General features: G+C 49.3%; 1 protein-coding gene across 2 annotated transcripts; it reads right to left on the bottom strand.

Moving 5' to 3' along the window:
- Window positions 1–7,769: 7,769 nt before the first annotated feature.
- Window positions 7,770–27,012, bottom strand: CACNG7 (calcium voltage-gated channel auxiliary subunit gamma 7). 2 transcript variants are annotated; one of them, XM_086349734.1, is made up of 6 exons: window positions 26,857–27,012; window positions 24,221–24,445; window positions 23,211–23,297; window positions 22,519–22,659; window positions 9,832–9,977; window positions 7,770–9,387 (listed from the first exon to the last, which is right to left on the bottom strand). In XM_086349734.1, exons 2-6 carry the CDS (start codon window positions 24,414–24,416, stop codon window positions 9,130–9,132), a joined length of 828 nt encoding a protein of 275 aa, XP_086205860.1. In that variant the 5' UTR covers window positions 24,417–24,445; window positions 26,857–27,012; the 3' UTR covers window positions 7,770–9,129. The 2 variants fall into 2 exon arrangements, with proteins under 2 accessions (XP_086205860.1, XP_086205859.1); XM_086349733.1 differs by lacking the exons at window positions 7,770–9,387; window positions 9,832–9,977 and adding an exon at window positions 18,387–19,212.
- Between the last annotated feature and the right edge of the window lie 838 nt (window positions 27,013–27,850).

Here is a 27,850-nt window from a genome sequence, read left to right as displayed (position 1 = left end):
TTACCATTTTCAACTCTTTCTTCTCTTATTTGCCTTTACATCCCTAAATAATGACCTTCCAGATGCATCAACATTATACATCATAGATTCTTCACTCTGATAGATTAGGCTTTAACTCATGTAGACCTCATTTTCCTCCCTAGAAGTATTTTTAATTCTTCTGTTGGTTAGAAGAATTTTGTGGCGTTAAGTACTAGACTTATGATTTCTTCTTTCGGAGGGCATATCTTTTCTCTCTCTCTTTTTTTAGCAACTTTATTGAGATAGAACATACATGCCATGCAATTCACCCGCTTCAAGTGTACAGTTCAAGGGCTTTTAACTATACTTATAAAATAGGGCATCCACCTTGGACACACTTAAGAACATTCTCATTATTCCAAGGAGATGTCACACACCCCTCAGCCAGCCACCACCCTCCATCTCCCCACATACCCTACCCAGCCCCAGGCAATCATTAATCTACTTTCTGTCTGGATAGATTTGCCAGTTCTAGACTTTTCATATAAAGGGAGTCATATACGTTCATTTGTGACGGGCTTCTTTCACTTAGCATTATGTCTTCAAGGTTCATTCATGTATCAGTACTCCATTTCCTTTTATTGCAGGATAATATTCCATTGTATGGATACACCGCATTTGTCTACTGGATATTTGGGTTAGTTCTGGATTTGGCCACTTGAGTAACACTACTGTGAACATTTGTGTACACTTTTTTTGTGGCAACATTTTTTCATGTCTCTTGGATGTGTAGCAGATTTCCCTGGTGGCTCAGCTGGTAAAGAATCTGCCTGCAATGTGAGAGACCTGGGTTCTATCCCTGGGTTGGGAAGATCCCCTGGAGAAGGGAAACGCTACCCACTCTAGTATTCTGGCCTGGAGAATTCCATGGACTGTAAAGTCCATGGGGTTGCAAAGAGTCGGATATGACTCAGCAACTTTCACTTTCACTTTCACTTTGGATGTATATATAGCTAGGAGTGGAATGTCTGGATCACATGTTTATCCTTTTAAGAAACGAAGTCCAGCATCTCTAAATTTCATTCTGCATCCTAGAAATGTTAGACCCACTGAACAAGCCTTCAGCTCATGGAAGGACTCTTCGGAGGGGTGTTGCAGAAAATGGACCCTTTCAGCTCTCATTTCTAAGTTTTCTCCTGAATTCATCTTGCATTAACCGAAGTCTCCCATGGAATTAACCTGGAGACCTAGAAGCTGTAGGCTCAGAGATAGGTCTGCTGCCGCTAAGTCGCTTCAGTCGTGTCCGACTCTCTGCGACCGCATAGACGGCAGCCCACCAGGCTCCCCCGTCCCTGGGATTCTCCAGGCAAGAACACTGGAGTGGGTTGCCATTTCCTTCTCCAATGCATGAAAGTGAAGTCGCTCAGTCGTGTCTGACTCTTCGAGACCTCATGGACTGCAGCCTACCAGGCTCCTCCATCCATGAGATTTTCCAGGCAAGAGTACTAGAGTGGGGTGCCATTGCCTTCTCCGAGAGATAGGTCTGCCAAGCCCCTAACCTTGAGCAGGTCCTCCAGCCTCACACCCCCGGTCTCATATGGCAAGCAGAACTCCAAAATGACCCTCAATATCCCCACCACCTGGTGCACACACCCCTGTAGAATTCTCTCCTCCTGAATGTGGGCAAGATTATAAAATAGGATGAGGTGTCATCCCCTTGATTAGATTACCTTATACGCAAGAGGGAGGGATTTTGCATGTGTAATTAAAGTCCCTAATCAGTTGATTTGAAGTTAGTCAAAAGGAAGATTACCCTGGGTGGGCCTGACCTGGTCAGGTGGTCTCTTTTAGAAAGAGTCAAGAATCAGCTCACGCTAGTTAGAATGGAAATGCTGGAGAGGGTGTGGGGAAAGGGGAGCCCTCCTAGAATGTTGGTGGGAATGTCAGTTGGTGCAGCCACTCTGGAGAGCAGCACGGAGGTTTCTTGAAAAACTAAAAGCAGAATTACCATATGATCCAGTAATCCCACTCCTGGGCACATATCCAGCAAAAATGCTAAGTCAGAAAGATACATGCACTCCAATGTTCATAGCACAGCTATAGTCAGTAATCAAAACATGAAGGAGTTCCCTAGCAGTCCAGCAGTTAGGACTCAGCACTTTCATCACCCCTGCCTGGGTTCAACCCCTGGTCAGGGAACTAAGGTTCCGAAAAGATCACAAGGCAAAACAAAAAAACAAAACAAAACAAAAAAAAAACAAAAAAAAACCTGCTACAGGAACTTCAGTCACACAACCGCAGGAAATGAATTCTATTCAACCCGAGGGAGCAGAAGTGGATCTCTTCCTAATTGAACCTCCAGATGAGGAGCCAGCCAGCCGAGTTCTTGGTTTCAGGCTTGTAAGACCCCTGTTGAACTGTACGAGATTCCACGGTAAACTGTGAGATAGGAAACACATGTTGTTTTAAGCCCCCGTGTGTGTGGTAACTTGTTATGCCGCACAGGTGACCAGTATGCCTTGTAAATCACAGTGCACTGTGAAACTCACAGGGGGCCTCCTCAGTGTCTCCCCTCCCCTGCTCCTGACAACCAGCCAGTCCCCGTACATAGACTCGTCTCCCTCCAGGGTCCCTTTTGCTCCCATTTCCTCCTGTCTGACCTGCTCCTGGGTAGACTGTACCATCAGCTCCTACCACTGGTTCCCTTCCCCCGAAGTCCAATTTCCACTTGGCCCCTTTCTAACATTCAGAACTGTCCTTGTTCTTCCTCTGCTCAGAATTCTCCAATGGCCCTCTCTTACCCTCAGGGGAAAAAGCTAAGCTCCTCACCTGTGTCCTCAGCAGTGAAAGCACAGACTCCTAACCATTGCACCACCAGGAAACTTCCCAATGCCTCCTGCAAGCTGGAGTTGTTTTTCCCTACCGTGTCCAGCTCCTTCATGCTTTCAAGTTTTCTGAGTGTGGCTCCCTTTTCCAGACTCCCTTTTCATCACTCATCCATATGACAAACCCTCTACTTGCTCTTAAAGATTCAACTGAGTTGCCTCTTCCTCCAGGAAGCCTTCCCTGACCTCTCAAGGCTGCATCAAGTGTTACAACTGTGCTTCCTCCACACCTGGTAGTGTTCCCATTAGAGCACAGTCACCCTGCATTGTGACTGGTCCAACGGTCGGGCTCCCCCAGTAGAGCAAGGAGCTGTTCAGGACAAGCAGGGGTCTAGTTCACTCTGGTGTCCCCCAGAACCCAGCCCTGGTAGACAGGAAGCTGCAGTTCACAGATGCAGAATGAATGGATGGATGAAGGAATGAATGAATGACTCAGGGAGCGAGTGGCTGCACATTTCAGGGTCCCTTACCCCCCTAGCAGTCCCTGCCCAAGCCCTCTCCCCCGCCTCACATCCTGAATGTGCTTTTTCCCAGGTGCCTGAGTGTTTCTCATCAACAACAGCTGGGCCTTTTGTGTTTTCTCAAGAGGAACAGAGTGCTGGTGGCGTGTTTTCCCGCTGTACCAGGAAGAGAAGATCAGCGTTTCTAAAACGTCCTCATTCAGGGTGAAGTGGAAATATTCCAGCGCTGGGGAGTCAGGTGGCCCGAGTTCCAATCTTTGCTTTGCCTTGCCTCCCAAAGGACCCAGAACCAAACTATTGCTCTCTCTCTGCCCCTTCATCCTCTTGTCTAAGAAGGGATCGAGGGGTGCAAAGTTAGTGATCTCTCTCTCTGGATGGGGTGCTCTAGGGCTGTGATTCGAAAATCACACATCCTTGGGGACCTCCTCGGTGGTCCAGTGGCTAAGACTCTGCCTTTCCACTGCAGGGGGTGCAGGACTCCATCCCTGGTGGGGAAACTCAGATCCCACATACCGCGTGGCATGGCCAGAAAATAAAAGCTGGGGCTTCTCTGGTAGTCTAGAGGTTAAGAGTTGAATGCAGGGGACATGGGTTTGATCCCTGGTCCAGGAAGATCCCACATGCCATGGAGCAACTAAGCCCATGTACCACAATCACTGAGCCTCTGCTCTTGAGCCGAGGAACCAAAACTACTGAGCCTACACACTGCAACTGCTGAAGCTCACATGCCCTAGAGTCTGTGCTCTGCAACAAGAGAAGCCACCGCAGTGAGAAGCCCGAGGATCGCAAGCAGAGAGTAGCCCCTGCTTGCCACCACTAGGGAAAGCCCAAACATAGCAACAAAGACCCAGGGCAGCCAAAAATACATGAACAAGTAAATCTGTAAAAAACAAAGAAGCAAACAAAAATCCCACACCCAAGGGATTCTGGCAGGGCTCATTTAGTGACTGTGAAGCTCCTGAAATTATGTACAAAACTTTGTAAATATGGATATTGCTTTCTGGGGGGTTTATCTGGTGTTCAAAGGGATCCCTAATCCCCTATGAGTTGAGTCACTTTTTAAAATTGATTTAGCAAAATATCATTTGTGTTAATAAAAATAAAGGTTAGGAAAAAAAAGCAGGAGAGAACATATAAACAAACAAATAATGTCAAAAGAAGGCTTTTATCCACCCCAGCACTAGTCACTTCTCGGACCAGATCATTCTTTGTTGGTAGGGGACTGTCCTGTGATTGTAGGCCATTTACCAGCATCCTTGGTCCCACCATATGCCAATAACACCCGCTCCCTAGTTGTGACATCCAAAAATGTCTCCAGACATTGCCGGATGCTCCCTGGAGGCAAAATCACCCTGAGCAGGGAACCGCTGATCTAGAAGAAACTGATAAAAATTGTTCCCCCTGGGGATCAAAACTGGGATTGAGAAAAATGAGAAGAAAGTTATTCTTTTTTCTTTCTATCCTTCTCTGGCTCTTTAAATTTGAAAATCATGACTAAGTATTACATTTGTAATAAAAATGAGTTTATTGTTAAAGTAAATTACCTCCATTCAAGGAACCACTGCACAGCCTTTGGAAAAAAAACAGGCCAGTCTCTGCATCTGATATATTGCCTCCATGGCATACAGCAGCAATGATGAAAACTTTTGCCCTCAAAACCCCTCTCTACACTTAAAAATTGTAGCAGACACTGAAAAATTTTGTTTGTGTCTATCAACATTTAGCATATTCAAAATTCAAGTTCAAAAGATTTTAAAGTATGTATTGTTTAAGTAAAATAATAAATTCATTGCATGCTAGCATAAACAAACTTATTTTAGTGAAAAATAACTCTCATGAATACTTGCGTTCACTCAGCCCAGCTGTATCCGACCCTTTGCAACCACATGGACTGTAGCCCGCCAGGCTCCTCTGTCCGTGTAATTTTCCAGGCAAGAATACTGGAGTGGGTTGCCATTTCCAACTCCAGGGAATCTTCCCAACCCAGGGATTGAGCCCATGTCTCTTGGGTCTCCTGCATTGGCAGGTGGGCTCTTTACCACTGGCCCACAGATTCAGCTGTATGAGGACTCAAACACTGCCTGATGGCTCAGTGGTAAAGAATCTGCCTGCAAAGCAGGAGATGCCAGTTCAATCCATGGCTCAGGAAGATTCTCCTGGAGAAGGAAATGGCAACCTGCTCTGGTATTCTTGCCTGGGAAATCCTATGGATAGGTGAAGCTGGCAGCCTGCAGCTCACGGTGTCACAAAAGAGTCAGACATGACTGAGCAACTAAACAACAACAACAATATATATGCTTAAATATGCATATAGTATTCTAGAAATTACACAGTAAAAGATGATAATACCTTAGGGCGAAGGGTATTTCTGGATGTCAAGAAGTCAGAAGTAAGACAGACTTTTCACAGTATTCCTTTCAAAAAAATAAATCTTTATGGAATCCTATTGTATTTTTCAAATGTAAAATTTGAACCACCAAAAACATTAGCTTAATTTTTTATTTTAATGAACATGGACTTGTTGTTGTTAAGTTCCAGACAAAACTCAGCAGATAACCTCAGCGCTTGCACCACAACTGCTAATCCTGCACGCAAGACAGACAGCACGAAACGAACAGGATGGCAGACAGCACCAATCGATGGCGGACAGTCTTTCCCACTGAGCAAATCCTTCTCAATACTGTGCTTCCAAGTGGCCATTAGGAATCAATTCATCTTGATGAAGAAGCCAAAACTCATTTGCCGTTCCCAATTCTTGAGCATGACCTCCAGAAATTCCTGAAATCATTGAAAATGACTCAGAGTATTTCCCTCAGGGAGTCTGATCCTGCTGACTCTTAATTCTCTCCTGCTAACCTACCCCCACCACTGTCTCTGTTCCCGAGGGATTTCGGGATTTGGAGTTTTGCTACCCCACCCCCCTCCTCGTTTCTTTCTTTTTTTTTTTAAACAGAAAAAGAAACCGAAGCCCCAGAGATTAAAAGACTCGCTCAAGGTCACAGAATGAGTTTGCATCAAATTTGAAGTAAAATATAGCAGCTTTGAGAGTAGATGCTAGAATTTGGCAGAACTGGTTGTGAATGCTGCCTCGCATCCTTCTAGCTGGGTGACCTTACCTCCCAGAGTCTCAGTTTCCCCATCCTCAAAATGGGGCTCCTTGGAATGCCTCACTTAGAGGATGTCTGGGAGAAACCAATGAGCTGATAAGTGAAAAGGGCTCTGCACAGCATCTGACACCTAATGGCAGCTTGATCAATGGGATCATGGCTATTATAGGATGTGTTAGAGGCTGCAGAAGTTTTTCTGATTATCCCCTAGAGGCTAAATCTAGGTGCACTGAGGAATCCAAGTGCTAGAACTGTGTTTCCTTTTCAGTGTATTTCAAGAATAAGCTTATCAAGCATTTAGGCTATTTTCAATCCCTCAGTGTAGTAGGTGGGATCACAGACCTTGGAGCCCACTTTGAGCCTCCCTCCATCACCTGTAAAATGTGGGTGTGTGTGTGTGTCTGTGCCCTACCTAAAGGGCTGCTGGGAACGTCTCCTGAGATCAGGGATGGCAGCAAAGTGTGTGGCTTTCCATACGGAGTAGATACAACAGATGATAGTGGTTATCTCTCAATAGCGTCACCAAGCATTAGGAAAAGCCCCTGCTCCTTGGTGCAAAAGGAAGGAAGCTTAACTTTTGGAACCAGATGAACCTAGTTTCAACTCACGGCTCTGCCAGTTTCCACCTGTGTGACCTGGGTGAATCATTTCACCTCTATGGACCCGGCTGCAAAAGGAATCCAATAAATTCAATGTGCAAGCTTGGGGAGGAAATTAAATGAAGCAGGGAATGCTCTGGCTGACCATCCGCTGGTTAGGGCACTGCAGAGAGCATGTCCTGGTGGAGAACTAAGATGCCCCCAGGGGGCACAACCAAAAGAAAAGAACAACTTTTTTAAAACGAAGCAAGGAAAGTGAGTAATAGTAACAGTTCTGTAAGTGGTCATTATCACGCATACTGTGTGCCCAGTCGTGTCTGACTCTGTGCAACCCGTGGACTATAGCCCACCAGATTCCTCTGTCCATGAGAATCTCCAGGCAAGAATACTGAAGTGGGTTGCCATGTCCTCCTCCAGGGGATCTTCTCAATCCAGGGATCAAATCCATGTCTCCTGCAGCTCCTGCATTGGCAGGTGAATTCTTTACCACTTAGCCACCTGGAAAGCCCGGGTCAGTGACACCAAGTGTTAACTTTTACTGATACTGACCTGTGTCATTTGCTGTCCTACACGCTTTACATGGACTGAATTATAAAGTGCGACTGTTAATACCTGTGATGATTAAGCAGTTTAAGAAACAACTAACTTTATTCTGTAGCACCCCCCGCCCCCCGCACCACACACACACATATACCCTCTAGAGACCTAGATTCGTCCTCTGTATCCAATGCCCCCACCCCCGGATAGGCAGAGACGTGTTTGAAATAAAGTTTATTGAAGTTTCTGTCGGTATTTACATATGATACACGGTAAATAACAGAGCCAGGCCCCCCACCCACCCCTCCCCCATCTCCAAAGCCCCCCTCCCCCCAGCCTCGTTAAAAATCGCTGCGTAAAGACAGGTTAACTGCTGCGGTCCCCCCTCCCCCCTCCCACCTAAGATGCAAACTAAAAACCCCCCATCCCTCCCCTGCCCCCCTCCCCCCACCCAGGGGGCCTTTCTGGTTCCGTGTACAACACTGTGCTACCTCGCCCCTCCTCCCCTAATAAGAGAGTGGGTGAGTTTCTGGTGAACCCTCACCCCCACCCCAATCTGTCCTAGGAGGCAGACGGACCCTTGAAAGAGGCCAGAGTTGGGGGATCTGAGATGGGGAGGGGGACTTCAATGAAGGGGGAGGTGCCAGAAAATGGAAGACTTCGAGGTTTGGGGGGGTGTCGACCCCCGCTACTGCCTCTCCCTCCCACGACGGGGCCTCGAGGGGGGAGAGGCGAGCACAGGCGTGGAATTGGCGTGGAGGACTTTCCTCCACCCTAGGGTCTCCATTCTTGTCGCGTGGTGTGTGGGGGCTGGATACACCTAGGGGGGCTTTGGATGAGCGGGTGGTGAGGAGGCCAGGAGACAGGGCAGGAAGAGGAAGAAAAAAGAAGCCAAGGTCAGCTGAGAGAGAGCGAGAAAATTCGTTAAAGAGCGCCCTTGAAAAGGCAGGTAGCCTTCAGAAGGCTGAGGCGTGTCCAGCAGGTGAGACAGAACGGGGTCTCCCGTGTGTGGGGAGAGGGGCGGGGGAGGCCAGGTTAACCATACCCGGTTATGGTTAACCATCCCCATACTAGAGATGGGGTAGGGGTGTGGGGTAGAGTAAGAAGGGCCTCCCCCTCTGCACTCATTGCACGCAAGGACCATGAAGGTCTGGAGGTGAGACTGGGCCAAGTAAGAGGCTAGCCGAGGCAGAGAGAAGAGGATGTTTGGCATTCCTGGCGGCTGCCGGAACCTACTCTCCAGCCCAGAGCCCCCGGCCGAGGCGAAAGGTAACTGGTGCGGTTTGCACGGAGGTGGACGCGCTCGGCCGCTGCGCGCGAAGAACCCGGGACCTGGGAGTCTTTTGGCTGGGGGGCGGGGCCTAAGGGAAAGGGCCCCTCAGGAGGAGGAGGAGTCTGGAAGTGGAAAGAGGGCGGGGCTACGGCGGGGGCGGGGCAGGGCTAACGCGCGCTGTTTCTTCCCCGGGGGACAAGGTGTCCCCGGGACTTGCTCTGGAGCCGCGGTGGCGACGAGACCCGTGAGGAGGAGGAGGAGGAGGAGGAAGAGGAAGAAGAGGCAGGGCGCTCCGGGGGCGGGGCCTCAGCAGGGCGAGGTGGAGATGTGGAGGTGGTCGGGGTACTTGATGGCGGGAGGGTAGTTCTGCGTCATCTGTATAGACACGTCGCTGGAGATGTCGGAGGGGCTGCGGCCACGGCGCCACGCCTCGGGCTGCAGAAACTGGCCCGAGTAGTCGGAGCAGTCGCTGAGACGCGGGCGGTAGAAGGCCGGGTGCGGGCGGTACATCTCCTCCTCCGCGTAACGTTTGGTGAACAAGTACACGGACATCACGCCGGCTCCCTGCGCCAAGGCAAGACCAGAGTCCCCGCGGCTGGGCCCGGGCGCGCCGCCCCAAGGCCAGGCCCGCCGGCCCCGCTCTCCCAGGACCCGGGATTCCAGGCCTCCAGCTTCCTCCTTTCCCAAAAGCCGGGGATTAGGGGCCTGGCCTCCTCCTCCCTTCCCATAGCCCCTCCCCCCACCCCTCCATCCCAGGAGTTAGAGTCCCCGGCTTCATCCTCCAGAGATCTGGGAGTCCAGGGCCCCCCCTTCTCCCCTGGGACCCCAGGAGTTGGAGCTCCCAGACCCTCCTCCTCCAGGACCTGGGGGCTAGGACCTCAGCCACCACCTCCTTTTAATCCACAGTCTAACCCACAGCCTCCTCTTCCCCGTGGACCCAGGAATCACACACGCCCCTGCCACCGGTCCCCATTCAAAACTCTGAAGTCTGGGCCCCACAGACATCACCTCTTTGAGTAGGAAGGAGGATGCAGCGAAGGCAAAAGACCACCCGTAGCGATAATGGAAATACTGCTCCGAGCTGCTGGGCCTGTTCATGACCTCGTCGTTGATGCTGGAAATGTAAAGAACCAAGCCCACCACCAAGGAGAGGCCTGGGGGAGTAGAGGGATGCCCTTGGTCCACTAGCAGCGGACCCCTTTCCCCAGCCCCAGGCCCCTGCCTCCCACTGCCATCTTCTCCTCCCACCCCCCATCCCATTCTATCCTGGACTGTGCTGTGCTTAGTCACTCAGTTGTGTCCGACTCTTTGCGACCCCATGGACTGTTGCCCGCCAGGCTCCTCTGTCCGTGGGGATTCTCCAGACAAGAATCCTGGAGTAGGTTGCCATGCCCCCCTCCAGAGGATCATCCCAACTCAGGGATGGAACCCCGGTCTCCCACATTGCAGGTGGATTCTTTACTGTCTGAACCACCAGGGAAGCCCAAGACTACTGGAGTGGATAGCCTATCCCTTCTCCAGGGGAATTTCTTGAGCCGGGGTCTGCTGCATTGCAGGTGGATTCTTTACAGTCTGAGCTACCTGGGAAGCTCCCATCAATTGAAGTCCCTTGTGGGCTCGTCCTGGGCTGGGTGCAGGGAGTCTAGAGGTAAATCAACAGCCTCCTCCTCCTTCCCCCCACCCCTGCATCCCTAATCTGCCATCCAGGGGCTCACAGTGCAGTTGGGGAAGGCAAATATGGACACTGGTCAGCAGTCACATCCATGGTGACAGTACTGTAAGGGAAATGGTAGCACAGGGACTACCCTAGCGGTCCAGTGGTGAAGACTCCGAACTTCCTTTGCAGGGGGTGCTGGTTTGATCCCCAGTCAGAGAACAAAGATCTCACATACTGTGTGGTGCACCAGAAAAATTAATTTAAAAAGTTTTGCAGATGAAATAGTAGCATAAAGTTCCATGGGCCCAGAAAAGGCACCAAAGCCACCTGGGCCAGGGGTGGAGGGAGTCAAGAAAAGTTTCCCGGAAGCTGCATTTTGTCCTAAATCTCAAAGGATGAGGCCCAGGGAAGAATGCAGGAATACCACGCCATGCACGGCAGAGGGACTGGCATTGTTCCAACCAGAATTAGAGGGGGAATGCTGAACTGATCCATCCATGCAGCTCAAAAACATGGCCCACAGCCACCAGAAAGGAAGCCAGAGAAGGTTGGGCAGGGGCATTGCCATGATGAGCCTCAAGTGCCAGTCTGAGGAGCTTGGCATTGATGGCAAGGGCACTAGGGAGCCATGGAATGTTGGGAACAGAGGGAGGACAGGGCCAGACTGCAGTGTTAGAAGATCCTTTGGGGGCTGATGGGTTGTGGGAAGGGACTGGAGGGGAGAAATGCTGGAGCTGTGATAGGCCCAAGGCTGGGGAGGATGAAGCAGAACTAAGGCTGTATAGATAATAACATCAACAACAATAATAGCAGCTGCTTGTGTAGGTCTTGCTCTGTGCCAGGCACCATTCTGAGTGTCTTATATGCATTAACTCATTCAAACTTCACAATAACACTTTCAAGTAGGTACCACTTTTATCTCTGTTTAGAGTTGAGGATACCGAGGTACAGGGAGAAAATGGAGAGAAGAAGTCTCATTTGAGAATTTTTAAGAGGCAAGTCTCACTTCCTCAAGCTGAACTTTCTGTTTCTAACATATATATGTATATAAAATAAACATATATATTTTATATGAGCAGCATGGGGGATCTTAGTTCCCTAACCAGGGATTGAACCCATGCCCTGTACATTGGAACTTGGAGTCAACCATTTGACCACCAGGGAAGCCCCAAGGTGAACTTTCTTTTAAACAGTAGCACAAGGGTGGCTTGCAATGGGTGTGTGCTCAGTTGTGTCTCACTCTTGGCAACCCTGTAGCCCAGCAGACTCCTCTGTCCATGGGATTTTCCAGGCAAGAATGCTGGAATGGGTTGCCATTACCAGGGGATCTTCCTGACCCAGGGATTGAACTCATGTCTCCTGTGTCTCCTGCCTTGGCAGGTGGATTCTCTACTGCTGTGCCACATAGGAATCCGTTAAAGGTGGCTTAAGGAATCAGTAAAATCCCCAGCCCTAAATTAATCTCCATAATCCTCATTAGCACCTTCCCCTAGAATCCTATTACACAAACAAATATCTGTGTGCCCATCACCCAGAATAAATCTGAATTCCTTCCATTGCCTACGAAAGGGGTTAGCAAAAAACGACCCCCCACCCCGACCCCGACCCAGGGCTAAATCCAGCCCACCTCCTGTTTCTGTATGGTCTACTAGCTAAGAATGACTTTTACATGATTAAGTGGTTGAAAAAAAATCAAAAGAAGAGTATTTTATGGCATGTAAAAAGTATCGGAATTTCATTTGGCAGTTCCTCAAAGCGTTAAAGATAGAATTACCATATGACCCAGCGATTCCACTCCTAGGTATTTAGCTGAGAGAACTGGAAACATATGCTCACACAAAAACTTGTGCAGGAATGTTTGCAGAAGCATTATTCATAATAGCCAAAACGTGGAAACAGCCCAAACGTCTATCAACTGCATGGATAAACAAAATGTGGTATAGCCATATAAAGGAATAGTATTCAGCCAAAAAAAGGAATGAAGTGCTGATTTATACTGCCACATGGTGGAACCTAGAAAATATGCTAAGTGAAAGGCGCTAGATGCAGAAGACCACATATTGTACGCTTCCATTTATAGGAAATGTCCAAAATAGGCAAATCCATAGACAGAGAAAGTAGATCAGGACTTCCCTGGTGGCTTAGTGGTGAAGAATCTGCCTGCCCATGCAGGTGACACAGGTTTGGTCCCTGACCTGGGAAGATTCCACATGCCACGGGGCAACTAAGCCTGTGCGCCATGACTACTGAGTCCAGGCCCCAGAGTGCGTGCTCTGCACAAGAGAACCACCACTGTGACAAGCCTGAGCAGCACAACTAGAGTGGAGCACCCACTCATTGCAACTAGTGAAAGCCTGTGCCCAGCAACAGCTACAGCCCATAGGGTCACCAAGAGTCAGACATGACTGAAGCAACTTAGCACGCACGCACACAATGATATTAGGATGCAGGAAAGCATCATCAGTGGTCGTTAAAACACTGAATGACATAATCTTCTCGTGGAATATCTATGCATTACAAAGATACTTTGGAAATATCATAAAGGAGCCTGAAAGATACCCTTTGAACCAAGTACCTGAAGCTAACATCACCAACAGTGGGACAAACGGACACCCCGACCTCCTGATGGGATCGCGCCACTATTTCATTTATGCAGTGTCCCTGCTGGAAATGTGTAACCTGGATCCACTCCAGGAGAAAATGTGGGGCGTTTTACAAACACCGGCTGCGTTCTTCAAAAATAAACGTCAACATGAAAGATTTTTTTTTTAAGGCATAGGAACTATATAAAAGATGAAAGGAGACGAAAGAGACACATCAAGGAAATGCAGAGGGGAATCCTAGCCTGGATCCCAAATCAGGGGAAAAACGGACTATAAAAGGCAGTGTGGGGACTTCCCTGATGGTCCAGTGGTTAAGACTCTGCGCTTCCACTGCAGGGAGTTTGGGTTCGATCCCTGGTCAGGGGACTGGGATCCCACAGGCCCCGGGGTGCAGCCAATGGGGGAAAAAAAGGAGTGTGGGTGCTGTGGGGCAACTAAGCCCGTGCATCACAACTACAGAAGCCTGAGAGCCTAGAGCGCATGCTCCGAAACAGGGGACGCCCCGGCGATGAGAGGTCTGTGCACCGCATCTAGTGAGGAGCCCTGGCTTGCCATAGCTAGAGAAAGCCTGCCAGCGGCAGCCAAGACTGAGAGCGGCCAAAAATGTTTAAAATATCAAAAAGGGCAGAGTGCAGACAATTGATGAAATTTGAATACGGATTGTGTATTAGCTGTAAAATTGTATTAATGTTCAACTTCCTGAATTGGATGATGGTGCTATGCTTAGGAAAGGAAATATACTTGACCTTAGGAGATATCTGATCTGATTTATTTAAGAGTGAAGTGTTTCTAGTTGTGTCAAATGGATAGTTGGTGAGAAGATGCTGTGTGGCACAGGGGGCCCTGGGTGCTCTGGGATGACCTAGAGGGATGGGATGAGAGGAGAGGAGGGAAGCTCAGAAGGGAGGGGATATATGTATAATTATGGCTGATTGTCGTTGCTGTATGGCAGAAACCAACACAACATTGTAAAAATTAAAAAATATTTAAAAGGGTGAGGTATTTGCAATTTATGTTCAAGTGGTTATCTATGATAATATAATGTATTAATAATATATAGATATATACCCATATACACACATATACTCTAATACTTTGGCCACGTGATGCGAAGAACTGACTCACTGGAAAAAACCCTGATGCTGGGAAAGACTGAGAGCAGGAGGAGAAGGGGACAACAGAGGATGAGATGGCTGGATGGCATCACAGACTCCATGGACATGAGTTTGAGTAAACTCTGGGAGTTGGTGATGGACAGGCAAGCCTGGCGTGCTGCAGTCCACGGGGTCAAAAAGAGTCGGACACGACTAAGTGACTGAACTGAACTGACTTATATACACATAAGATAGAGAAAAAGACAAAGGTGGCAAAGTGTTAAAAATTGGTCCAGGTGAAAAACATGAGAATTCTTTGTGCTGTTCTTGCAACTTTTCTGTACGTTTAAAAATTTGCCAAAACAACAAATTTTAAATAAAATAGGCATCACCAAACAGGAATTCCACTCCCTGAAGATTCAAAAGTGTTACCCAAAAGTCTACAAATAATAAATGCTGGAGAGGGTGTGGAGAAAAGGGAACCCTCTTACACTGTTGGTGGGAATGCAAACTAGTACAGCCACTATGGAGAACAGTGTGGAGATTCCTTAAAAAACTGGAAATAGAACTGCCTTATGATCCAGCAATCCCACTGCTGGGCATACACACTGAGGAAACCAGAAGGGAAAGAGACACGTGTACCCCAATGTTCATCGCAGCACTGTTTATAATAGCCAGGACATGGAAGCAACCTAGATGTCCATCAGCAGATGAATGGATGAGAAAGCTGTGGTACATATACACAATGGAGTATTACTCAGCCATTAAAAAGAATACATTTGAATCAGTTCTAATGAGGTGGATGAAACTGGAGCCTATTATACAGAGTGAAGTAAGCCAGAAGGAAAAACATAAATACAGTATACTAATGCATATATATGGAATTTAGAAAGATGGTAACAATAACCTGGTGTACGAGACAGCAAAAAAGACACTGATGTATAGAACAGTCTTATGGACTCTGTGGGAGAGGGAGAGGGTGGGAAGATTTGAGAGAATGACATTGAAACATGTAAAATATCATGTAAGAAACGAGTTGCCAGTCCAGGTTCGATACACGATACTGGATGCTTGGGGCTGGTGCACTGGGACGACCCAGAGGGATGGTATGGGGAGGGAGGAGGGAGGAGGGTTCAGGATGGGGAACACATGTATACCTGTGGCGGATTCATTTTGATATTTGGCAAAACTAATACAATTATGTAAAGTTTAAAAATAAAATAAAAAATTCAAAAGTGTTCCCCTGCAAATGGTTTACTCATCATAAAGAGAAAAATGTGCCTTTCCAATGGAGAGCTCTAATGATCACCCCCTTTACCAAGGGGTTAAACATTTTCCCACTCCTGGTGGGAACAACTTGACATTTGCTACCTGAAGTGATGGGCTATAAAGAATACGGCACCACTTCTAAATCTTACCAAACCTATTTAACTAGAATCTAATCAAGTCTCTACCTTGGACATAACTGCCGGTTACAGAAAATACAAAGGAAGAGGAAGAAGTCAAATGATGCCACGAGGAAACAATCCAACAGATGCAGGATGTGGGGTGTTCTACAGGACATCCTGTCTTGTAGATTTCAAAAGGACAATGGTACGACCCAAGTTATAATACTTAAGCTGGTGATTAATCTTAACATCTCAAAAAGAGAGGCAAACACGTAGTATTATGTCTCCTGATGCAATGCAATAGGACTTAATAACACCACCTATCTATGAGGTATTTTTGCCCCCCCACTCCCAAAGTCAAACCTGGATCTGATCTACAATTTTACAGGAAAACACAGAGTAGATGGATATATTAAAATCACAACACAAAGACACAACAGAAAGATCAAAAGTGTGGAGATTATATGAGGCAAATGACTAGATGTCTTCAAATGAATGGCAAGAAAAAAACAGAAGGAGAGGGACTATTAGAGATTAAAAGAGGCTTCAGAGATCTATCAACTAAATGCACAGTGGAATTTGGATCCTGGTTTCCAACACACTAATTGTAAAAATTTTAAAAAGGCATTTATGAGACAAGTGGGGAAGTTGAACTCTGGCTAGATATTAATTTATATTAAGCAGCTATTCTTCATTATTTGGGCAGATAATGGCACTGTGGCTATATTAAATAACAAAGTACTAGTTTCTCAGAGATATGCTGAAATATTAGTGGATAAGATGATTTAATGCTGGAGACTGACTTTAAAATTCTGTAGTGAAGTGCAGAAGGGAGATATGGCAAGTTTGACTAAAAAAAGACTCACCATATGTTGATAATTGTTGAAACTGAGTGAAGGGTACATGGCACACTATACTATCCTTTCTATATTTTCATAATGAAATATATTTTAAAAGTCAGTGTTGTAAAAAATATAGTACGGGAACTAGTCTAGACTAAAAGAGAAATTAACTAAATGCAGTGCATAAACTTAGATTGAATCCTGCTTCTGGGGGAAAAGCTATAAAAGGCATTCTTAGAATGTCTAGGACAGTTTGAAAATGGAATGGATTATGGTATGGACTTTTGTAAAATTTCTAGGTTTAATAATGGTCTTGTAGTTATGTAGAAAAATGCCATCACTGTTAAGAGATGCATATTAAAATGCTTAGTGATGCCTGCAACTGACTTTCAAGTGGTAAAGTTAAAACAGAGTGCTTGTGTGCTCAGTTGCTACAGTCGTGTCCAACTCGGTGAGACCCCGTGGACTGTAGCCCACCGGGTTCCTCTGTCCCTGGGATTCTCCAGGCAAGGATACTGGACTGGGTTGCCATTTCCTTCTCCAGGGGATCTTCCCGACCCATGGATTGAACACGCGTCTCTTCCATCTACCTGCATTGGCAGGCGGGTTCTTTACCACTAGTGCCACCCGGGAAGCCCAGGGGAGTCCTTTTAATCCCACCCCCCTCATCCAAGAAGGATGGTCAGTCATCAAGTCATGTCTATTTTCCTTCCTAAATCTCTCATAAATCTAAAATCCCTTTTACGCCCCCAAGTCCTCTAATCCAGCTGAGGCTTATTCCCTGTGCCTGTCCCGTTGCCTTCAAACCTGTCTCCCTATTTTAGATACTGTTGTTTCTTTCTTTTCTTATTTTTGCCACACTTCGAGGCATGTGGGATCTTAGTTCCCCAACTAGGGATGGATCCCACATGCCTTGCATTGGGGGGTGGAGTCTTAACCTCTGGACCACCAGGGAAGTCCTGTATGTTTTTGTTTTGTTTCAGATATTGGCTCTTTCTAAAAACCCATACCAGGGAGGTCCCTAGCAGTCCAGTGGTTAGGATTCTGCCCTACCACTGCAAGTTGCCTGGGGTCCATCCCTGGCCTAAATAATTAAATAAAACCCATAGCAGACTCTGTCCTTCTCTTGTCAAAATACTTTCTCGGCGCTCTAGGATCCATGGGAGAAAGTATTCATTCCTCAGTCTGGTTACCCAAGCTCTTTTTGATCTGAAAACCTGCCAACCACTCCTGCCTCACTCAAGTCCCTGTTTCTTATTTCAGTTCTAAAAGACATTCTCCCTACAGAGAGTCAGGAGCAGGGTTGATGAGAAGGGAACAAATGTTTCTCAAGAGAAGGAGCTTTTTGTTATTGCTTTTGCTCTTGTTTTTGTTTTTAGTGATTGAAAGTTATCTAAACACAATGTCAGAAGCTGTTCTTGTCATTCTTTCTCCTTCCTGGGCATTTTATGGCGACTCTGGTTCTCTAAAAATAACCTTCTTTTCTCTTTTTTCTCCTCCCCTTTTCTCTCTCTCCCATCCCTCGCCCTTTCTCTGTAATACAGTCTTCTCTCCCCCCACTCCACTACATCTGCTTCAGAATTCTTAGAGCACAGAAGGCAAGAATCACCTACATTCCAAGCTGAATAGGAACAACCTGGATTTAGAACAAAGAATTTCAGGACCATGGAGAGCTACATGGGCGGCTACCTCAGTCTTACCACTTTCTGGAGTCTTAACACACGCTGTGAAATGCATGTCTGTACCAGGCACTTTTCTTTCTTTACTTGAAAAGCTCCCCCTCGCCCTTTCTGCATCAATTTAGATGTCACCTGCTCTTGAAATTCTGGTCACTCCCACCCTCTCCAGCATCCTACTCTGTCTGCTTAAAGCAGCTTCCCTTTTCTCAGAATGCCTTGAACTTTCTTTATGAGGGATCTCTTCTACCAATACTTCATTGTGGAACTTTGTACCAGCAACTAATCTAGGCTCTGAAGATATAAGCATGAGCACGTCTCTGCCTTTTATTTATCTATTCATTTGGCTGCGCTGGGTCTTAGTTGTGGCACTGGGGCTCTTTCCTTAGTTGCAGCGTGTGAGATCTAGTTCCCTGGACAAGGATCAAACCCAGGCCCCCTGCACCGGGAGTGTAACGTCTTAGCCACTGGATCACCAGGGAAGTCCCTTCCTGTCTTTTGGAGTTTACATTCTGGAAGAAGGAGGCAGAAAAGGAATAAGATGACGCTAGCAATAAGTGCTATGAAGCAAATATCAAATAGGGAAGGTGATGGGTAGTGTAGTGGGGGCAAAGCAACCTTGGATACCATTGTCAGAGAAAGAAAATCTGAAGAGGAAAAGTTGGGGAATTAGGAGAAAGAGACTTCCAAGCATGGAGGGTTAATGATTGTAAAAGTGAGGTTGAGATTAGCATTTTCAAGGGCGATGCAGCAACGGAGAGAGTGTTAGTGAGTTAGGAAAAATGAGACCAGAAGTCTGAGCAGTAGCCAAATCATGTAAGACCTTGTAAATCAGCGTGAGGAGTTGGGATGTATTCTAAGTGCAATGGAAATGCATCGAGACCCTGAAGGGATTTAAGTGTTGTGTGACCAGCATCGAAGGGCATGTAGCTGGGAGCTGTTTTGTGGCTGACTGCATGAAGATTGCCATTTAAGATTCAGCATGTCACCAGTGCTCAGTAAGGGCATGGCGTAGAAGATGTTTCTGCAACTGTTTGATGAGTGAGTGAATGAAAGAGCAGACACATGGAACATGTTTGAGGAGCAGGGGTTAATGTGAGCCAGGCGCGGGAAGCTTGCCTCATCTGACCTGGAAAAAGAAAGCCAATGTCACTCCAGCCTCCTCCCCCTACTCTCACCAATCACACCCAGTCAGTCATCTGGTTCTATTGATTCTTCTGTCAACATCCTTCTTTCTCAAAGCCATCCAGTCACCTTTACCCTCCCATCTCCCTCCCCAGCTAGAACCTTATCCGCTTCTGCCTGGACTACTGCATAAGCCTCCTCGCTTTCCAATCTCTTTCCTTTTAGTCCATTCCCAAAACAGGTCCCTGAGGGATCATCGACACCCTATCCCTTTCCCTCCCAAGCCCTCCCACCACTTTCTCCAAAACTGTTACCTCACCATTTACCAGACCTTGGTCAACCCTTGCCTCTTTCTAAGTCTGAGTTTCCTCATTGGGAACACGAGATGGTTGCACTACTACATTCCACTCCAAGATCTAAAACACTGGTACTATGTCCACCCTTTCCTTTCTTTCTTTCTTTTGCTAGCTGGGTCTCAGATGTACATGTGGGATCTAATTCCCTGACCAGGGATGGAACCCTGGGCCCCCAGCACTGGGACTGTAGAGTCTTAGCCACTGGACAACCAGGGAAGTCCCCAGCCTTTCCTCTCTTGTAATCCCCTTTGTCTTTATGACTTTTAATTGTGGTGGGGCAGTAGAATGCCAGAGTGAAAGACCGGTCTGGAATCCTGCTTCTACTGTGGAGCAGCTCAACTTCTGAGTGCTTTCCGTTTCCTCAAATGGAAAATGGGAATAAAAATAGCATCTGCCTTAGGAGGTGAAGAAAAAGAAATAATTTGCACAAAGCACTTAAAACTTCCCCAAACCGTGGCTCTCAATTAACTGTTTTCTATTATGGTTGCTGTTGCTACTACTACTATTCATGTACATATGTGAGCGTGCGTTTATTTATTTAAAACTACCACGTTCTGAGCACTTACTGCTATAAACCAGGCCCTGGGTTGGGCCTTCACATCCGTGATCTAGACCAGGGGTCAGAAAACTACTGTTGGTCCCACTGCCTGTTTGTGTACAGTTTGCAAACGAAGTGTGGTTTTTACATTTTTTTTTAATGGTCAGGAAAAAAAAAAAGACAAAAGAAGAATAAAATCTCATGGTCCATGAAAACTATATTGAATTCAAATTTCAGGCTCTTTAAATAGGATTACTGGAACACAGCTAGGCCCACTGCTTCCCCTCTGGTTGCTTTGGCACACCAACAAAGCCTAGACTATTTACTGTCTGGCCCTGAGCAAAAAGTTTTCCCACCCCTGACCAAGGTTGCCCAGTCAACAGCTCCAGAAAGGAAGGCTGCAGCTCACACAGTAAGTGTCAGGATTTTAACCCAGGTCTTTCTAGGTTCATAGCAGCATGAACCTTCAGCTGCTATAGGCTGCAACCTTGGCTACCTTGGGTAGGGTGCATAGATCATAGTCTATGAAATGAAGTTCAGGAAGTGGGGTTCGATCCCCCTAAATTACTCTGTTGTTACATCAGAGGCCTGATTTCCAGCCGTGACGGCACCAACTGATCCTTAACTTGACCTTGGGGAGTCAGGTCCTGATGCATTGGCATAAGCATGGCTTTGGGGAGGAGAACACCCTTGATTCTAGTGCCAGCACTGTCATTTATCAGCTTTATTGCCTCTTTGGTTTCCACTTCTGTAAATCACAAACAATAGGATTTTCCTTCGAGCATTTCAGGTGGGTTGAATCAAAGTCCCCATGCTCCCTACCCTTGCCCCACTTTCTGTCTCTCTAGGCTACAATTTTTCCATCTGACACTCTGAAATGGTGATATGATACATGTCTTATTTTAGCTTGGTGTCTGGCTCCGCATGCTGTGATTCAAGTTTGCACGGAGGTTGCACCCTGCTTTCCTGGGGAAGAGGTCTTGTCAGGTTAGGTTGGAGGCATGGGGGAGGTTTAGCCCAGAGAAAGCTGGGTGAGGAGCAGGGAGGAGACTGGGGGAGGGGATTTTTGAAGACCCATCTCCAATCATCTGCAGAGCCGACTCCAAAGAGGTGGCCGAGTGCAGGCCCCAGGGGATGTAACGGGAGTGAGACGTACAGCAGGCTTTGTTCATAAAATATCAACTGAATTAAAAGGGCCCCAACGGAGTTTAATTAAATCATGTTGAAGTAATTCGAATTGAACTAAAGAACTGAGTCAGAATAGATTGGGGTCAGTTGGGCCAGATGGATGGAGTTAAGTATGTCAGAGCAGAAGTGACCTGACCTGAGCTGAGTTAGACTGAATTGGACTGGACCGAACTAAAATTTGGAGGAGGGGAACACTTCAGAAAGAGCTCTCCTCTGGAGCTCAGGACACTTGAGTCCCTGGGGAACCAGCTTACACTGGTATCTCAGGCAACTCCCTGCACAATTTCGAGACCCGGTATTCCTATTTTATCAAACTAGTTCTAATAATAACTCCCGGACAGAGATGCTATGAGAAGTTTATGAGATTGCTCATGCTAAAGAGACTTAGATCTCAAAAGAAAAGATAACTATAAAGAAACATTGAACTCTAGCTAATGACAGGCATGGTAAAGAATCTAGAGTCAAGTGTACTGATGCCTGCAGCTTGCTCTGAAATTCATTTTTTTTAAATGTTTATTTATTTGTCTGCATAAGATCCTAATTGCAGCATGTGGGATCTAGTTCCCTGACCAGGATTGAACCTGGGGCCCTCTGCATTGGAAGCATGGAGTTATAGCCACTGGACCACCAGGGAAGTCCCTGAAATTCATTTTTAAATGATAATAAAATAGACGAATGGATGGGTAGAAAGATAGATAGATGGACAGATACAGGATAAAGCAAATCCCGTGACATGGTAATGATCAACTCTAAGTGGTGGGTACAGGGTTCTTTCGACTTTTCTGTTTGAAAAATGTTCCAGTAATACGTTGCACAGAACATAAAGAGCCTTGCAAACTGTTAATTGCTAAAATATCAGGAGTGGTTAAAAATACAGCCTCTGGAGGCGAAATGTGTGTGGTTGAGTCCCATCTCTGCCTCTCACTGGTTGTATGGCCCTGACTTCATTCTGCTGAGTGTTTGTTTCCATAACTGTAAAATGGGGTTATTAATAGCATTTGCCTCACAAGGTGGTTGTATCAGAACAGAGCCTGGCACCCAGTTAGCACCCAAGAAGCGCTCGCTGAGAAATGCTCCATTCCACAGAGCAGCAAGTGGGGCTTGGAGAGGTTCTGCAATTCCTTCAGGGTTACCCAGCAAGGAAGTGGTGGTCTTATTGGAAGAGGAGCCCCAGGTTCCTGGTACCTGAAATGGTCCTGCAGCCTGTCAGTCCTTTCCTTGGGCTTACCCGAGAGGATGAAGAAGATGCCGGAAACAAAGGCCAGAATGGTCCTCTGCGGGCGGATGTGGCCAATGTTGCTGATGACGAAGGCGGTGAACACAAGGAAGAGGCTGACCATAGGGAAGGGGGTGGCTGTGCGCACTGTCTCTGGGGGAGGGGTAGGAAGAAAGACAGAAGTGAGGAGGGACTCTGCGGGTTGCCTCTGAATCCTCCTCATCTCTGCACCCCCACGCCCTTTTCTGAAACTTCCACTGCTGGCCCCGCCCCCTCACCCAGACCACACCTCCTTGGCTTGACCCCCACCCCTTAGCTCCTGACTCCACCCACTCCCGGGCTCCGCCCCTTCGACCTGGCCCCACCTCCTCACGCACCTACTCTGCCTGCTTTCAAGCCTGCACGACTTCCCTTCCACTTCATCCCTTCTCTTGTGTGCGCAACTCTATGCGACCCCATGGGCTGTAGCCTGCCAGGCTTCTCCGTCCAAAGGATTTCCCAGGCAAGAATACTGGAGCGGGTTGCCATTTCCTCCTCCAGGGGATCTTCCCAACCCAGGGAATGAACCCACATCTCTAAGTCTCCTGCATTGGCAGGCGGGTTCTTTACCACTAGCGCCAACTGGCCTGCTCTTTTCCCCAGGACCCGCCCTGTCACCCTGCCCCTTGGTTGCCTAACCCTCCCAGCCCCGTGCTTCCCCTCACTCAGAATATTCTCCGTGTTTTCCGTCACCAAGTTGATCTCCGGTTCAAGGAAATATTCTGAGGCCACGCAGCGACCCTTTTCCCGGCCTGGGGGGAAGATAAGAAGGCAGGGCGGTCAGGGGCAGGACACACAGTCAAAAGACCCCAGGATGGGAACGACCTGGGGATTAGTGTCTGGCTACTCTGTGTTACTCTGTACTACGTTTGTGCTCCTCTTAGGGGGTTATAGAAGGGTGTGGGCAGGAGTCTGTCAGCTCCTATTGCAAGCTGCCCTAGAGACCGTTGGATGGAGGAAGATAAGCCGGAAGCCAGAGTCTCAAGTAAGAAGGGGTTATGGGCCAGGTCTCTTGGATCCCTAAAGAGGGAAAGGTCTAGGGGTTGAGGTGGGAAAGGATTCCTAGAAGGAGCGATGTCCATAGTAGCTGGGAGGCACAGATATTGTTTATCCTTCCCATTCAACACTGGAACTGTCCAGGAGACAAGTTCTGAACTAGGATTACTGTTTCTCTGGGTCTGGGGGCTCCAGGGGGTTGCTGGGGATTAGGGACCTGGAGATTGTATGATCGTTGGGGTTCTTAGATCCAAGGACTAAAGTGCTAGAAATTGAGTGTGTGTGCGTGTGTGTGTGCGCGCACTCCACTGCTTAGTCGTGTCTGACTCTTTGCAACACTGTGGATTGTAGCCCTCCAGGTTCCTCTGTCCATGGGATTCTCCAGGCAAGAATCCTGGAGTGGGTTGTCATTTCCTTCTCCAGGGGACCTTCCCGACCCAGGGATCAAACCCGCGCGCGTCTCTTGCGTCTCCCTGCACTGGCGGGCGGATTCTTTCTGCAATGCGGCCACCTGGCAAACCTTAGAAATGGAATCTCCAGGTAGACATGTGACTGTCCAGGAGAGACACGGGGTTGATTTCTGGGTTTCGGGCACCCATGGGAGGGGACTATGGATGAGGACTCTCGGGTGCCACGCAAAGGCAGGGACAGTTGACTGGTGGGCAGGTGAGGCCTGTACCTGCAAAGAAGCAGACGCGCCACAGGCCAGCGTGCAGCGCCATCTTGACCTCAGTGGTCTGGTTCTGCGGCAGCACGGTTCCCTCCTCCATGTACAGCCAGTAGTCTGTGCTGACGGCGATGCCCACGAGCAGCAGGCCGCACGCACCAAACACGCTGCTCAGCAGGGTCAGGGCGCGGCTGCTGCAGTGACTCATCCTCAGCGGCGGGGGGCGCCCTGCGGGGCCTGAGAGACCGGGAGCTCCAGTGGAGAGCCCCGCTGGGGCCACTGGGGTCCCCCAGACTGCATGCAGCCACGGGGGACACCAGCCCTGGGCCAGAACCAGCAACCCCCCGAAAGAAACTCTCTCCTATCTGCCCCCTGGGTCCTGACCTGTGACTCCAGCCTGGATTTGGACCAGTAACTTGTCTAGAAATCCTAACCTAGGCCACCAATCCCCACTCCATGCCCAGACCTGACACCCTGACCCCTTTCTTTTGGGCTCTTAATGGGAACCAGAAATGCCCCAAGTGGGTCGTTAACCAGGGACCCTAACCCTGTACCTTGGCCTTGACCTTAAGCCTCCCATATCTAGTTGGACTCTTTAAAAAAAAAAAAAAATATATATATATATATATATATTTGGCTGAGCTAGGTCTTAGTTGCAGCTTGCAAACTACTTAGTTGTGGCACGTGGGATCTAGTTCTCTGACCAGGGATTGAACCCGGGCCCCCTGCACTGGGAGCACAGAGTCTTAGCCACTGGACCACCAGAGAAGTCCCTGGACTCTTCTCTTGACCCTTAATGTCCAATTCTAACACCAAGACCTTGACTTTCTAACCCTGGTATGGTGCCTTGACCTCAGTTTGGCATCCTAATCTGAAATCGTGGACCACAACCCGGATTCAAGATTCCAGAACATTAACTGCCCCTCCTCCCCAATCCCAAATCCCTGCAAGCCTCTGAACCTGGGGTGCTAGAACTCCATCACAGGCCGCTGGTTCTCCAATATCCCACAGGATATTGGGGCCTAGAGACCTGGAGCAGGGTTTTGGCTAGAGACTTCAGAATGTCCAAACCATGATCTGGGAATCCCACCCCCCCACCTCTCAGTATCCTATTCAGAGCAAGTGACCATCATTCAATAGGAATCAGGGCTCTGAACTCTAAAACCCACATCAGGAAGTCTGCAATCCCCATTCTCGTTACAAGATCCCCAAATCCCCTCCCGGAGAGTCTGGACTCCAGCTCCCCCAGACTAAGACCTCCAATTATAGACTCTCTTCAACCTCCAATCTGGAACCCAGATTTTCCCTAACCCTGGACCTTCAAAACAAAAGTGCTCCCAAGTTCATGGCGTGGCCTCCAAAATTCCAATCTTAAATCTGGAGATTTCGTTCCAGGGTGCTCCTAATCCCTTAGCCACCACGCTCACCCTTTCCTGAGAACTTCTCCCTAAACCACACAGTCTCATGGTCTGGGGGACTCAAACTGTGATCCCCATCTTTTCTCAACCGGAGCCCTCAACCTACCTGAATACCACAATCTCCATCACCTTTTTAACAGTGACTGTTAAGACCCCTAACCAGCACTCCCCCTCTCCACCAACAAGCGGCCAGGACTTGAGTCCCCATTCTCTTTGACCAGAATTCTTGGAGCCTTGAAATTGAAATTCTGGAAACTTGACACCACCTCAGTAAGAACTCTGGAGCTTGAGACGACCTTCATCCCCGCCTGGGCGCTCCCGCCCCTCAACCCCAGCCTCTAGGGCCTCCACCCCACCTGCCCGGCTCCCCACCTCCTGAGGGATTCAGGAGTCTGAGACTGGCAGAGCTCCGGACCCCTGCTTGCTCCCATCCCCCGGCCCATGGCTCCAGGGCTTGACTGCCAGCTGCCTGTTTGCCTTCCTGTACGCTCATCTCAGAAACCAGCGTCAGAACCCCTGTCTCCCGGGCTGCCTCCGTCCCAGGTACCTGACCTCAGCTCCCCCCACTGGCTCCTCCGATCCAGACGGCTGGGACGTGGCCCACCGGCACCCTTCTCACTCCCGTTTTGGGGCGCCCCTCCCTCATCACTCGGTTCCTCCACACTCTCAGCGGCCCGCCCAGATCTCCTCATTCTCCTCCAACCGCCAACCCTTCCTCCTTTGGGACCTCCCCTCCTTCCCCAGGCCCAAAGCCTCCTTCTTATCCTTCTTTATCCCCGCCTTTCCTGGATATAGGCTTTTGGATCCCCGGGGGTCCCCATTCTCCAAGCCCCAAGTCCAAACTCCATAGGCCCTCAATCCTGGGGAGACCTCTTTCCGGGGACCCCTTCTCAGACTCACGGCCGGCCCTTACCGGGCCCGGGCCCTCCCCCCTCATCCAGGAACGCCTCCCTCGAGGATCCAGCCCGCACCCTCTCCCGTGCCCACGGCCTCCGAGGTTCGGACACTGAGAGTATGGTTGCCCCGTTCTGGGACCCTCGGACCCCGTACCCCCGGATTCCTCAGGCCTAAACGTCCCTCCATCGCCCATTGCCCCCCAAACTCGGGCGTCCGATTGCGGGCATCTCACCCCCAGGAGCCACTCAGCCCCGTTTAGTCCAGACCCCCGGTCGCCTCAGGAGGACCACCCCCGCCCCCAACCTGGTTCCCGGACTCTCCCTTCGCGCTCACCTCGCTCAGGGCTTGGCGGACGCTCCGGGCCGCGGGCCCCGCAGCCGCATGACCGGCCCCGCGGCTTCCCCCGGCCGCCGCCGCCGCCGCCGCCACCGGGGTCGCCGGTGCCCGCGCCCCCCGCCCCCGCCCCGGAGCCCGGCGTCCCGGCCCCCTCCCGGCCTCCCACCCCCCACCCCCCGCGCCCGCGGCCTCACTCGGCGGACGACGCCGGGAGCTGGGACCGGCGGTCGCTCATTGGCTACTGCGGAGGAGGGGAGGGGCAGGAAAGGAGGAGGGGGGATTGGATGCGGGGAGGGAGGGAGATGGGCCTTGAGAATGGGGGAGGCAGGGAGCGAGAGAGAATAGAAACAGAGGCAGGGGAGCCCGAGAGGGGCAGGGGCGCACGGGGAGGCAGAGAGTCTGCCCAGAACTGAGACCCGGAGGCTGTGAAATTCTGAGACTCCCGGGTCTGGAGACTAGAAGACACACAGAGATGGCCTGGAAGAGACAGAGAGATGGAGAGGCAGAAATCGGATCTAGGCAGGCCCCCTCTTCCCCCAGGCTCAGAGATTCTGGGCTCCAGGAAGTGGAGAGGTCACAGAGAGAGAGACAGGTAGACTGTCAAAGGCCTTTGGGCGGAGAGATGCTGAGACCCAGAGACCTTGAGGTAGAGAGAGAGAGAGAGACAGGGAGGGAAAGAGAGAGGGGCAGAAAAAGAGAGGAGAGACCCTGAGACGGATAGACAGCAGGGGTGGTCCTGGGGGTCCCTTGAGAAGACTGGGGCTCTGGCCAGGCGTGGGGGCGCAGCCTGGGGTCTGGGCGGCTGGAGGAGACGGGAGGGGGCGTCCCGGGCCGGGGGTCCCCTGAGCAGCGGGCGGGCGCAGAGCGGAGCCGCGTCCTGCAGCCGCCGCGGAGCCGGGAGCCGGGCCAGCACCCCCCCACCCCCGCCGTGATGTCAGCGGGGCCACTCTTAAAGGGGCAGGCCGCCCGCCGAGGGTCGGAGCAAGGGTTG

Source organism: Bos grunniens, chromosome 18 (genome assembly GCF_055505025.1).
Source record: "Bos grunniens cultivar Pamir isolate PY7600 chromosome 18, Bosgru_T2T1.0, whole genome shotgun sequence".
NCBI classification, from domain to species: Eukaryota; Metazoa; Chordata; class Mammalia; order Artiodactyla; family Bovidae; genus Bos; species Bos grunniens.
The sequence above is the reverse complement of the archived record's forward strand: the minus strand, read 5'-3'. Positions and strand labels throughout refer to the sequence as shown.

What these genes read in the sequence shown, in the direction of transcription:
- CACNG7 (XM_086349734.1), bottom strand. Translation starts at nt 24,416, where the DNA reads ATGAGTCACTGCAGCAGCCGCGCCCTGACCCTGCTGAGCAGCGTGTTT. An exon ending in AAACACGGAGAATATTCTGA is followed by an intron (nt 22,660 to 23,210) that starts GTGAGGGGAAGC and finishes CCCCTCCCCCAG; the next exon opens with AGACAGTGCGCACAGCCACC. An exon ending in CATCTTCTTCATCCTCTCGG is followed by an intron (nt 9,978 to 22,518) that starts GTAAGCCCAAGG and finishes CTACTCCCCCAG; the next exon opens with GCCTCTCCTTGGTGGTGGGC.